This window comes from Gopherus evgoodei, chromosome 5 (assembly GCF_007399415.2).
Source record: "Gopherus evgoodei ecotype Sinaloan lineage chromosome 5, rGopEvg1_v1.p, whole genome shotgun sequence".
NCBI lineage: Eukaryota > Metazoa > Chordata > Testudines > Testudinidae > Gopherus > Gopherus evgoodei.
This window is the reverse complement of record NC_044326.1, coordinates 2,015,522-2,028,677: the sequence shown is the minus strand read 5'-3', so window position 1 is coordinate 2,028,677 and position 13,156 is coordinate 2,015,522. Positions and strand designations below refer to the sequence as shown.

Sequence of the window (13,156 nt, the reverse complement as noted above, 5' to 3'; positions counted from 1 at the left end):
ATCCCATCGTTTCCCTGTGCTCCCCCATCGGGCTGGATCTGTATGTTATCTCTTGTCTTATGCTGAAATGTCAAGCTCTTTGAGACAGGGACCATCTCTTGTTCTGCCCAGCACTAGGGGGTCCCGGTCCAGGGCTGGGATTCCTCGGTGCGATGGAAATACAAATAATACTAGTCAATCAGCAGTAATCTCCACTGGAAACTATGGGATTCTGTCCTTATTGGCTCCCCTGGGAGTCAGTCCGAGGATATCTTCAACAAAGATGTGGCCCTTGTCAATTTCAACCACTGACCTTAGCCGGGGGTGAAGGTGCCAGCGAGGAGACGTGCCCGGGCTGGCGCTGAACCAACTACAGAAGCGTAGCCACGGCAACACAAGGAGCGGGAGGGGCTAGCCCCCAAGGCCATCCAAGATCCTAGCACGTGCTCCGGGGGGGGGGGCAGCCCCTCCAGCCCTTGCCACTGCCCCGGCTGCATGCTATTTTTAGCACACTAGCTCGCTCAGAGCCAGCCTGGGATAGGTCTCCAAACCTCCCGCGGGAGGGGTCATTAGGAACTGTTGCTGACTGTTCCTCGGAAGGCTTGGCAGGAAACCTGGGTTTCCGGCACAAGTTCACTAGGTTCGACAGCTGAAAGGCATCAGAGTCGAGCAGGTGATGTCATGCCAATGAAGCCCACAGACCACAGCTGCCTTCTCCTCTAATCAGGCCAGGACTAAATGTCCCTTGTCAAGAGAGTCCAGCCAGGTCATTCAGGATCCAACCCCAGCAGGAGTGGAGCATCCTCAGCGCTGTTCCCATTGACTTCTAGCATCAAGAGGTGCTCAGCACCTTCCTGGATTGGGCCCTTGGGGAACCAATCAGGCCACCATGTAAAATGCCCCCAAAGTTCCTGACTTTGCTCTGCTACTATCTCGTAAGCTGGCCGTTATCTTGGACCCAGCCCTTTCTCTAGATCCTCACATCCAGGCTATGTCTAAATCTTACCAATTAGTCCTGCCTACCACCTCTAAGATCCAGCCCGTCCTCTCCATCCACACGGCTAAAACGGGCATCCACGCCCTCATCGTCTTGTGTCTGGAATGTCTGCTCCAGAGACCCGATCTCGCCACCACCATGAGAATCGGGGAACTTATGAGCACCAATGTCTATAGGACACCACGTTGCGCCCAGCCCACGCTGGCTCCACCAAATCGCAGCAACCCTCCCGTATGGGTTGGCGACATCGCTAGCCGTCAGACATCCTGGGGTTATCACAAAATCATAGAATCATAGAATATATGGGTTGGAAGGGACCTCAGGAGGTATCTAGTCCAACCCCCTGCTCAAAGCAGGACCAATTCCCAACTAAATCAGCCCAGCCAGGGCTTCGTCAAGCCTGACCTTAAAAACCTCTAAGGAAAGAGATTCCACCACCTCCCTAGGGAACCCATTCCAGTGCTTCACCACCCTCCTAGTGAAATAGTGTTTCCTAATATCCAACCTAAACCTCCCCTACTGCAACTTGAGACCATTGCTCCTTGTTCTGTCATCTGCCACCACTGAGAACATCTTTGGAACCCCCTTCGGGTAGTTGAAGGCTGCTATCAAATCCCCCCTCACTCTTCTCTTCTGCAGACTAAATAATTCCAGTTCCCTCAGCCTCTCCTCGTAAGTCATGTGCTCCAGCCCCCAAAAATGACAACGGATGCATGGAAACCGGGGTTTGCTGAATATCTACAAACGTAACCAACTACAAGGGGCATCAGCCTCCTCAAAGTGGCCATGAAAAGGAACATCCCCCGTGACTGCAGGAAAGCCAGCGCCCCCTTCTGGGTGGCATACAGAGAGATACTGCCAAAGAAGTAACATCAGGTAACCCTGCTGCTACAGCTGCACACCTGGAATCACTGAACGCCGATAAAAGCTATGCTGGGCCTCGATTTCACCCAGTCAAGCAGGAAGGCCTGGAGGCCGCTCCGTAATCTGAGCGATGCTCACCCTGCCCAAAGCAGAGTGCCACGTGTCCCAGCCACCGTCATCGCCACCCAAACCTTCCAGAATTCCAAGGCTCAAGCAGGTCGTCGTCACAAAAGGAAAGTGAAGAAAAAGCTGCATCACTCCCTGTCTGACCTCCCGACAACATCGAACCCGTCGAAGCCGTTCACTAGACAAGATGCAGACAAGGCCAAAGGGTGCACCAACTTTGGCCAGACTACAGGGGCAGCTGGCATCTTCCCAAAACTTCCCGAAAACCTAGGTCAGCTTATTGTTTGACCTGCTTCCTTACCAGTGTGCCTGCCTTTGGCCAACAAGAAATGGGGCAACAGGCAAAAATCACCACTGTCCTGAAACCAGGGAAAGCAGCCAAGAATCAGAAAGCCTACCAGCTGATATCATTACTACCTGTAAAGTATACGCCCTTGGAAAGGATGCTGCTCCAGAGACACATCCCCCTCTGAGGACTGCACCCCGAAAGAACAAGTTGGATCTGAACTGGGGCAATGCACCTGTGATTAGGTAATCAGACCGATGAGCTACATCGGAGCCGGCTACTAACCCAGACTCAGAACAGCAGCCGCCTTTGTGGACCTGTCCTCAGATTAAGACTTGGTTTGACAGGATGGCCTGCTTCTGAAAATGTCAAAAATGGCATGTTGCAGAACCACGTTGTACGGGCTGCCACCAGCTGTAAGTTTTGCAGACGTGTAATGGCACAGACCAAGAGACGTTCATCTATTCCACAGCGATCTGTCTTGGTACCATCACTCTTCAATATTTGTATCAGCAACATGTGATCAACCCAGTCACGATCCTTGGTAAGTTGTTCCAATGGTTATTCACTCTCACTGTTAAAAATGCATCCCTTACTTCTGGTCTGAATTTGTCTAGCTTCAACTTCCAGCCACTGGCTCATGTTAGACCTTCCTCTGCTAGACTGAAGAGCCCATTGTTAAATATTTGTTCCCCACGGAGATACTTGTAGTCTGTGATCAAGTCACCCCGTAACCTTTTCTGTGTTAAGCCAATTAGATTGAGCTCCTTGGATGGATAGATAGAGGTGCATGGGGATGAAGGGATAGAGAGATGGATGGAGGGATGGATAGAGGTGCATGGGGATGAAGGGATGGAGAGATGGATGGATGGATGGATAGAGGTGCATGGGGATGAAGGGATAGAGAGAGGGATGCAGGGATGAGGATAGAGGTGCATGGGGATGAAGGGATAGAGAGATGGATGGATGAATGGATAGAGGTGCATGGGGATGAAGGGATAGAGAGATGGATGGAGGGATGGATAGAGGTGCATGGGGATGAAGGGATAGAGAGATGGATGGAGGGATGGATAGAGGTGCATGGGGATGGATGGATGGATAGAGGTGCATGGAGATGAAGGGATAGAGAGATGGATGGATAGAGGTGCATGGGGATGAAGGGATAGAGAGATGGATGGAGGGATGGATGGATAGAGGTGCATGGGGATGAAGGGATAGAGAGATGGATGAATGGATAGAGGTGCATGGGGATGGAGGGATGGATAGAGGTGCATGGAGATAAAGGGAAGAGAGATGGATGGATAGAGGTGCATGGGGATGAAGGGATAGAGAGAGGGATGGATGGATGGATAGAGGTGCATGAGGATGAAGGGATGGAGAGATGGACGGATGGATAGCGGTGCATGGGGATGAAGGGATAGAGAGATGGATGGATGGATGGATAGAGGTGCATGGGGATGAAGGGATAGAGAGATGGATGGAGGGATGGATGGATAGAGGTGCATGGGGATGAAGGGATAGAGAGATGGATGGATGGATGGATGGATGGATGGATGGATGGATGGATGGATGGATGGATGGATGGATGGATGGATGGATGGATGGATAGAAGTGCATGGGGATGAAGGGATAGAGAGATGGATGGATGGATAGAGGTGCATGGGGATGAAGGGATAGAGAGATGGATGAATGGATAGAGGTGCATGGGGATGGAGGGATGGATAGAGGTGCATGGAGATAAAGGGAAGAGAGATGGATGGCTAGAGGTGCATGGGTATGAAGGGATAGAGAGAGGGATGGATGGATAGAGGTGCATGAGGATGAAGGGATGGAGAGATGGATGGATGGATGGATAGAGGTGCATGGGGATGAAGGGATAGAGAGATGGATGGATGAATGGATAGAGGTGCATGGGGATGAAGGGATAGAGAGATGGATGGAGGGATGGATAGAGATGCATGGAGATGAAGGGATAGAGAGATGGATGGATGGAGGTGTATGGGGATGAAGGGATAGAGAGAGGGATGGATGGATGGATAGAGGTGCATGGGGATGAAGGGATGGAGAGATGGATGGATGGATAAAGGTGCATGGGGATGAAGGGATAGAGAGATAGATGGAGGGATGGATAGAGGTGTATGGGGATGAAGGGATAGAGAGATGGATGGAGGGATGGATAGAGGTGTATGGGGATGAAGGGATAGAGAGATGGATGGAGGGATGGATAGAGGTGCATGGGGATGGATGGATGGATAGAGGTGCATGGAGATGAAGGGATAGAGAGATGGATGGATAGAGGTGCCTGGGGATGAAGGGATAGAGAGAGGGATGGATGGATGGATAGAGGTGCATGGGGATGAAGGGATAGAGAGATGGATGGATGGATGGATGGATAGAGGTGCATGGGGATGAAGGGATAGAGAGAGGGATGGAGGGATGGGGTACAGGAGAATGGGAATGGATGGATTCTTTGGATCCTCAGCCTCTTTATCCCTCCCTCCATTTCCAGCATACCCATCTCCGTGCTGCCCAGGCCCCACTGGATGTGTTGGGAGCCTCTTATCACCGGCCGATCTCTCCCCACAGCAGTCTGAGCAGGGAGCAGCACCCAGCGGATCCTTCAAAAGGAGAAGGAAAAGGGCTGTACAGGGAGCTGTGAGCCCCCACCGCCCGCCGCTGGCCTCCTACACAGAGGGGCTGCGGGGAGGCCCTGGCGTGAGCCAAGCTCAGAGTTTAGGTTTCAGTCCCTGCGGAGGGCTAGCCCTGCCTCCTCCCCTCTCACATCTGCAGCTGGGATTGCAATTTGAAACACTGCCTGGGCTGGGCCAGGGCTCGGGAGTGGGAGGAAAGTTCTTTGGGAAGCTAGAGGAAACCATAAAGAAAGGCAGGAGTGCAGCCGGGGTGGGCTGTCGGAGAAGAACGCACCGAGGCCAGGAGCAGCCCTCCTTGGCATGACCGTCTGCTGGGAGAAAGGGGGGATCAGGAGACCAAGAGGAAAATCCTTGGGTGGGGGCTGAGGGCAGCTCGGTCGGTCTCTGGGCTGACAGGGAACAAGCTGAGCATGGAGGAGCTGCACAGCTGGAGCTAAAGGCACCATCGGCTCAGACAGGCGGGATCAAAGCTTCTCTGTGCCGCACCTCAGAGGTGAGGGTACGCTGGGCCCTTTGGGAGACCCTGGGCTGGGGAGTGATGCTGCTGGGGCCACCTGAGCTGGAGCTGGGGCTGGGAAGGGGCTCGGTTGCCCGCAGCGTGAAATGTGCATTAGACGCAGGGGAACACTGGAGAGGGGGGCAGAGTGGGGTCTGTAATGTGGGGAAGGGAGTGTGCTCGAATGGGCTGTAACTCAGGGTTCCTGGCTTCTACTGCTAGCTGTGGGAGGGAATGTGGAACGAGCCCAGAATGGGAGTCAGGACTTGTGGGTTCAACTCCCACCTCTGGCAGGGAGAGTGGCCCGCAAACAAGGAATCTGCATTTCTGGGGTTTAGCCCTGGCTCTGCTGGCCTAGGCCATAGCGATATGGGAACCCCGCTGATTACCTGCCCCCACGAAGCGTGTTGGGTTCTGCCGATGCCAAGCACCGTACGCAGCCAGCCCTAAGTATTGTGAATTGTTTGTGCCGGGAGGCCCTCAGTCTATTCCCACGCTGCCTCGGGGTGGACTGCCGTCCTGCTCGCTTGTCTCCGCTGGATAAAGTCATTGCCAGCAGGAAAGCGACATGTTTTCCAACAAATGGCCAATGAAAACCTCGGTTTCCTGGTTTATTTCATGTCATGGATTTGAGGCTTTTCTGTCCCAGCAGGGCCATAGACATTCTTGCTGATTGGGACTTCAGACAGGCAAACTTTACAGCTGCATCCGAACTTCTGTAGGCCCCAAGGAGCTTCTCCACGAGGAATACTTTGTAATTCCATAGTGTTGGGTCTAAGAGCGACGATCATGCACTGATTAACTGCATTTTACGATGCCTCCCCTGCCAGGGAGATGGCTCCTAATTCCCCGCTTTATACGGGAGCTGCCCTCACCCTTCTGCCCCACCCAGCTCTGACTTCCATGAGCTGTAGCTAATTTATTTTCCTCGCTGGTTTTCATGGAAGCAGAAATACTATAAAGCTCTAAGAAACATCGCTTCTTAACTATTTGCAACTTGATCTAGAGCAGTAAGTGCTGGGGCCGGGTGGGGATGATCTTCTGAGGATCCCCTTTATCTGAGATTTCCAGAGCCGAGGGGCTGGGCTCATTCAGGGAAGGGGATGTCTTCCCTGCAGAGTTATCACATCCCAGGTTAACCGCATGGCAAAGCCCGACCCGAGTGACCGTGCCCTCCCTGGTTCTGTGCACCCCCGTGTGTCGATAGGACTTCTGGGGGTGTATCCCCCGATGCTTTGTTCTTGGGGGAGCCGAGCCACTCCCTGAGACCTGGGGGAGAACGTGTCTGTTTGTGGGCACACGTGTGTCTATGTGTGCGCCAGGCCGGGCAGGGGCATCTAGGAGGTGGCGTGACTTGGCGGAGGGTGGTACAGGTGTGGGCTGTGTGGAGGTGATCGTGGGTGGGGTAGGCGCGTGTGTGTTGGGATAGAGAGATGGATGGAGGGATGGATGGATAGAGGTGCATGGGGATGAAGGGATAGAGAGATGGATGGATGGATGGATGGATGGATGGATGGATAGAGGTGCATGGGGATGAAGGGATAGAGAGATGGATGGATGGATAGAGGTGCATGGGGATGAAGGGATAGAGAGATGGATGAATGGATAGAGGGTGTGCGCGTGGATGCAGATAGATGGTGGGTGCATGGTAAGGAGTTGTGCACGGAGGAGTCTGTGTGTAGCTGATTGTGCAGGAGGAGACAGCATGCTTGTGCACAGGTGTGATGGGGGTTTTGTGTGTGTGTTCACGGATGCATGTTGTATGGTATACAAGGGAACCCACCCCAGTAAGGCGCTCGGTAGAGGATGGAAAGAAAACCCTCATTTACCCCCCAGACAGCCTTTGAGACAACACCTCACTCTTCCCCTTGTGACGATCCTGCCCCGGGCCCCCTTGTCGCTGGGCGCACGAGGGACGACTGTACTTACTGGCAGTGCTAGTGGTAGCTACGTGGGCCCAGGAACAGGCTACGCTTCCATCCAAAGCTGCTGGAAAGTGGGAGCGGCTCCTTGTTCGTTGCAGTCTCTCCCTCTGGTCCCTGACCCCACAGCCTCCTCGGGTTCTGCTCCAGTAAGCAAGTCAGCCTCTGCCAGAGACATAAACCAAGCCCTGGCTGGAGGGAGGGTAGCAGATACAGGAGAGACCATGCCGAGTCCAAAGACACCACGTAGTTCCCGGCCTAGGGCCAGGATGGGGTGCTCTACCCTCCTGTGGGTACTCGCAGCGCGGTAACAACCACAATGGGTTACAGGCCGTGACCACTACCTCACAAGGCCAGGCTTCCCGGGTTGCTTTTGCTCCCAGGGAACCTGAGTTTGTGGGTCTCCTCCAAAACTTAGCCACTGGGTGCTCTCTGCCCAGGAGGAATTTGATGGTGGGAGAGAGGGGAGGGCCATGGGGCCCAGGGAGATGCGTGGGAGCCCAGGACTGGAGTTGGTGCTGCATGGTCCATGCCGAGATGCATTCGCTGAGCTTAGCAAAGGGGAACAGGGTTGGAGTGGCAGTGGGTGTGGGAGGTCTGGCCTGAGGTACCCCAGCAGAGCGGGGTGGGGCAGGCCATGAGATTGTTATTGGACACGAGAGGCCAGGACCTTGGCTTTAGCTCTCATCTCCCAGTGCCTTGCTAGGGTGTTGTGTCTGCTACTGCCCCAGGGGAAAGCACTTGCCCTGATGAAAACTCAGCAACACTTCTTGCAACACCCTTGCAGCCCGGTGCAAACTAGCCCTGACCCTGAGGGTGTATTTCATGAGATCCGAGAGGATCACAGCCCATGTGGTCTGTCTGTGGTTTAGAGCCCTTCCTTCCAGGGGTGGCTTTATGTATTTTGCTGCCCCAAGCACAGCAGTCAGGCAGCATTCAGCAGCACGCCTGCGGGAGGTCTGCCGGTAACGTGGATTCGGCGGCACGCCTGCAGGAGGTCCGCCGGTAATGTGGATTCGGTGGCATGCCTGCAGGAGGTCTGCCGGTAACATGAACTTGGCGGCATGCCTGCGGAAGGTCTGCCGGTAATGCGGATTCGGTGGCATGCCTGCGGGAGGTCCGCCGGTAGCATGAACTTGGCGGCACGCCTGTGGGAGGTCCGCCAGTAACGTGGACTCGGTGGCATGCCTGCCGAAGGTCTGCCGGTAACGCGGATTCGGCGGCATGCCTGCAGGAGGTCCGCCGGTAACGCGGATTCGGCGACTTGCCTGCAGGAGTTCCACTGGTAACGCAGATTCTGCAGCACGCCTGCAGGAGGTCCGCCGGTAACGCGGATTCGGCGGCTTGCCTGCAGGAGGTCCACCGGTAACGCGGATTCTGCGGCACGCCTGCGGGAGGTCCACCAATCTTGCACCTTCGACGTACCCACCGCCGAATTGCTGCCGAAGCCGCAGGACTGGCGGACCTCCCGCAGTATGCTGCTGAAAGCAGCCTGTCTGCTGCCCTCACAGTGACTGGCAGGTTGCCCCCCATGGCTTGCCGCCCCAGGCAGGTGCTTGGAACCCCTGCCTCCTTCAGATGGCCCACCGGGCACGACTGCTGTCTAACAGCACCAACTCTCACCATGTTCCTGCACCCAGCTCGAGAAATAAAGGGGAAGGAGGAAAGGGGACTTTAAACCCCCTTAGAGCAGCCCTGTGGCAGGGGACGCAGTCTCAAGCAGGTGGATCCTTACGGCCTAGGAAGCAGAAAATATCCAGCATGAGGAGAACTATGTCCCACCGTCACTCGGAGGCTGGGAGCAGGGCCATTATGCCAGTTCTGCACGGGCCAGGGAGCTCTTCCCAGGAGCCGATTTCTCTCCCTTTGCGGCTCCTGCCAGAGTTGTGTGAAGATACCTTGGGATACTGACAGTCAGTCCCACTGGAGTTAACTGATCACTTCCCTGCCTATGCTAGGCCTCTGCCCCGCCTCGCTAGCCCGTCCTGTCATGCTACAATGCACAGGAGTAAATACAAAGTGTTTCCCTACCATCAAAATAAAAGCTTCACGTTGGGGAAAAAAATGCAGGAGAAAGAAATCAGCAGGAGTTGGGAACCTTGTGAAAATGGCACCCTTAGCTCCCGGGCTTGCACCCTGAGCAACCCCTGCTGGCCGATCCCGAAGCAGCAGCAGCAGAGAGCTCCAGAAAGAACTGCTTCACGCTCAGCCGATGGCAGAACGTTAGTGGCCAGCAGCAGGGTGAGGAGGGTGGGCTCAGAGGGGACTTCTCCATGACCCCTCTAAAATGTATCGCTGTCCTGATCGTCTCTGTGCTTGTCCCTTCCGCGTGGGGGGATTGTGGGTGTGGCTAAAGCCACGAGGAGCTATCGTTTTGAAACCTCCCGCCAGCACGGTACGTGTTAGACAAGCTTTCTCCAGCCTGTCACCCTGCATGCTCTCCACGGACGTGTGATGCAGGGGTTGCCAGAACAAACATCCATCGATAATTCGTGATAAGCTGCAGCAAGAGTATTGCCACTTGCCAAGTCTGGACGAGCCATATCTTCCCAGAGGAACCTCGCGCTGAGCTTTCAGGATGCGATTCACAGGCCGGCCTGTTGGAAAGGAGCTAATCAGCTCCTGGGAAACAAACTTTTCACCAGAGTGGCCTGCAGTTTGCAGCCCAGTTTTCTCTAAGCATCAGCCTCCAGCCTCTTGAGAATCCTCCTGTAAGCTTGCAACAGACAGCCCCTCTTTTACTGCTAGTGTTCTATTCCTAGTGGCAGATTTAGATCCCTGGGTCACATTGGGCTCACTCCTTCTCCTCCTGCTGCATCAACTGTTTTATTTACAAGGCAACAGGGGCTGCCAGAAGGGAAACGCATCTGTTTAGGGAACGGCTTGGTACCTGCCATTTTTAGCACAAGCTTTTTTCTCATGGGGCTGCTGGGACTTGGAAATTGGCTGCCTGACTATCAGTGTGTGGGTGGGTTTGGCTTCGGACAAGGCCTCTTCCCAGATTAGCTAATCCCGGTTCTCGTGCCCAGGACCAGAGTTTCAGGAGCATGCATACGTGCCAATCTGAAGGCCCAGTAGCTCCTGAGACATCCAGCATGATTTGTTCTAATCTGCAGAGCCTCAAGCCTGGATGTTAGCCAGGAAAATGAAGGAATTCAGCTGATCAATATTTTTTGTGCAAAATACTCTTTGCATGAAAAATAGCTTTTTTCCAAAACCTGAAAACTGAGTTTTTGGCCAACAAATGTTTGATTTTTTTTCTGACAAAAATGTGAAAACTTTTAAAGAGAAAACGTGCAAATTTGTGCCCAAAACCTGACAATCAAAATCTTTTCAGGCCAAACACTTTTCCATTTCCCTCTCTAGCTCCACTCAGGAGTCCAGTGCACCTTATCCCAGGGAGACTGGCCCCTTTAAGAGATTCTGGGTCCAGCCCCACCTGTGTCTTCTTCAGCTTCTCTCCAGGCAGCACAGTCACATGATAGGCAGGTCATATGGCCAGATCAGGCCTGGAGCCGTACATAAGAGGGAAACCTCTAAAAAGGCCAGGAGGAGAGAGAGAGCAGGCAGCCTGTAGGGGGAACGCAGGCTGGCAGGATGGCTGTGGGCTCCGTGAACCGGGACTGGAACTGGCTGTTGGGGGAAGCTGGCCTAAGCTGAGCACTGGTGCTCCAGGACGGCCCCCTGCTATGCTCCTCATCCTCAGCCGTTCCTCCCGGGAGAATCTCTTCTTTGTCCGTGGCCGGCACTTTGCAACCGCTGAAGAGAGGTGGCCTGCGAGGAACCCAGCCCAAGCGTCACGGGAGTTTGCTGGGATGGGGCTCGACTGCTGGATAGACTGCCAGCCCGTCGGGATGGTCTCAAAGCGAACCCCCTGGTCTGAACAGCTCGGGGCTGTCAGAAATCCTGACCCGGCTCCAGAGCAAACGTTCGCAGATGTCCCCTGGGTGAAGGGAGTGACAAACGGCAGCTGGAGGGAGGTGGTAGGAAGAGTGCAGCTGCGGCAAGAGGTCCTGAGCAGCCATGGGGCCCAGGTCTGAGCTGGAAATGGAGGGTGAGAGGTTAGCAAGGCAGGAAAAGTGCCAGGCCAGGAGCTGCAGCAGCCTGGCCAGGAGACACAATGCAGCAGAGCCATCCACCCCACCTTAGTGGTCAAGCCAGAATCCCCCACAGCCAGCCAATCAGTAGAGAAAAAAACGTTAATCGTTTAAAAAGTGCCGGCCAATCAGAGCGGAGTTAAAAAAAAAAGCACAGTGGTACGGTGCCCCCTGGTGGTTGGCACCCAGGGTGATTACTCTCCTCATCAGCCCTAGGCCATGGGTGGGGTGGAGAAGAACAAGGCAGGAGCGGGGTTTGGGTCTGCAGAACAAGTTGTAGCAGGGCATAAGCACCACATGCCCATCTGTCTGTAAGTTGTTGTAGCCTTCTCTAGACTAGGGGAGTTGCACCTGTGTTACCAAAGGGACTGAGTCAAACCTGAGCGAAGCTCCACTGTGAGCGCCCGTGAAGCAGCATCACCCTTAGATCACTCTCACTAGCGCTCATCTTGTTGTAGTCAAACCAGTGCAACTTTTCTAAGTGTCTGTGCTTCAGAAACACATGCCCCAACACGCCCCTAGACTGGTCCAGATGCCAAGCCAAACCCAGAAGGTCCTGAGCTTTCCCATCTGATCACCAGAGGTTCTCTGCCCCTGTGGTGACTGGCCCATCACTAGTCAGTGCGATTGTAACAACCCTCATCCTCAGGTAGGACTTGAATGCAGGACTTTCAGCATCAAAGCACAAACCACATCCAGCTGAGCTAAAGGAGGAACTCCATTAGCTAGCAGTGGTAGTAGTCTGTTGTCCTCTTTGTGGAGCAGCTGCTAGCGGGGGATGCAGTAAACACTTCTCAAGGGCATCTCAGGAGCATGATGCACACAGGACACAATGCTTACCTCTGTGTTCTTCTGAATTTTCAGCCAGGAAGGTATGTGAAGATGTCGACCTTCCTAGATCCTGGGATGCACACTCTCCAGACAGGTAAGACTTATTCATGGGTTGGATACTTTGGTACTCAGATGGGCTGGCGAGCAGGGCCATGTAGATACTTAGGCTGGGTACCATCTGTCTTGAAAGGTTTAGATACAACAAATCCTGCATCTTGGCAGGGGGTTAGACTAGATGACCCATCTAATACTCTGATTGTAGATTTCTAGGTAGTTAGATATGGTAGAGACAAGCATTAGTGGATTATAGCTGGCATGCTCTTAGTTAGAGGAATTATTGGATGTGGTCCATGGAAAGAAACCTGGAGCAATGGGACAAAATTAAGAAAAGGAAAATTTAGGCTTAACATAAGGAAAACCCTCCTGACAGCGAGCTGTTCTGCTGGGCTGTAGAATCATCACCCATAGGAAGGCGTGGATGCTTCAGAGCTCAAGGCTCTTCCCACAAGCCTGGTCAGAGCACTGAAATATGCTGTGATCTAGTAGTTCTTTGCCAGCACCTCATAGATCATACCACCAGCCGGGACCAATGTGATCATCTAGTGTGACCTCCCATATGACACACATCATGGAACTGCCCTCAATTAATTCATGTTTGAGTTAGGGAAACATCCACTCTTGATGTGAAAATGACCCGTGATGGAGAATCCACCACAACTTGTTTCAGTGGTTAATTACCCTCACTGTTAAACCTTATTTCCAGTCCTAGTTTGTCCTGCTTCAACTTCCAGCCTTGGATCTCGTGGTACTGAAAAGCCTTCTGTTCTCAAATTTCTGTTCCCCATGGAGGTATTTACTGCCTGTGACCAAGTCCACCCCAGAAGCTTCTCTTGGTTAAACTAAACAA

The 13,156-nt window shown here is 53.6% G+C and overlaps 1 protein-coding gene across 1 annotated transcript in view; it reads left to right on the top strand.

The window, feature by feature from the left end:
* The first annotated feature begins 5,125 nt into the window (after positions 1-5,125).
* Positions 5,126-13,156, top strand: part of HSPA12B (heat shock protein family A (Hsp70) member 12B) — a 59,165-nt gene continuing 51,134 nt past the window's right edge. The window contains exons 1-2 of the mRNA XM_030564644.1: positions 5,126-5,396; positions 12,283-12,343. Of these exons, the coding sequence (XP_030420504.1) occupies positions 12,301-12,343 (43 nt within the window). The 5' untranslated portion in view covers positions 5,126-5,396; positions 12,283-12,300. The remainder of the gene's footprint in view (positions 5,397-12,282; positions 12,344-13,156) is intronic.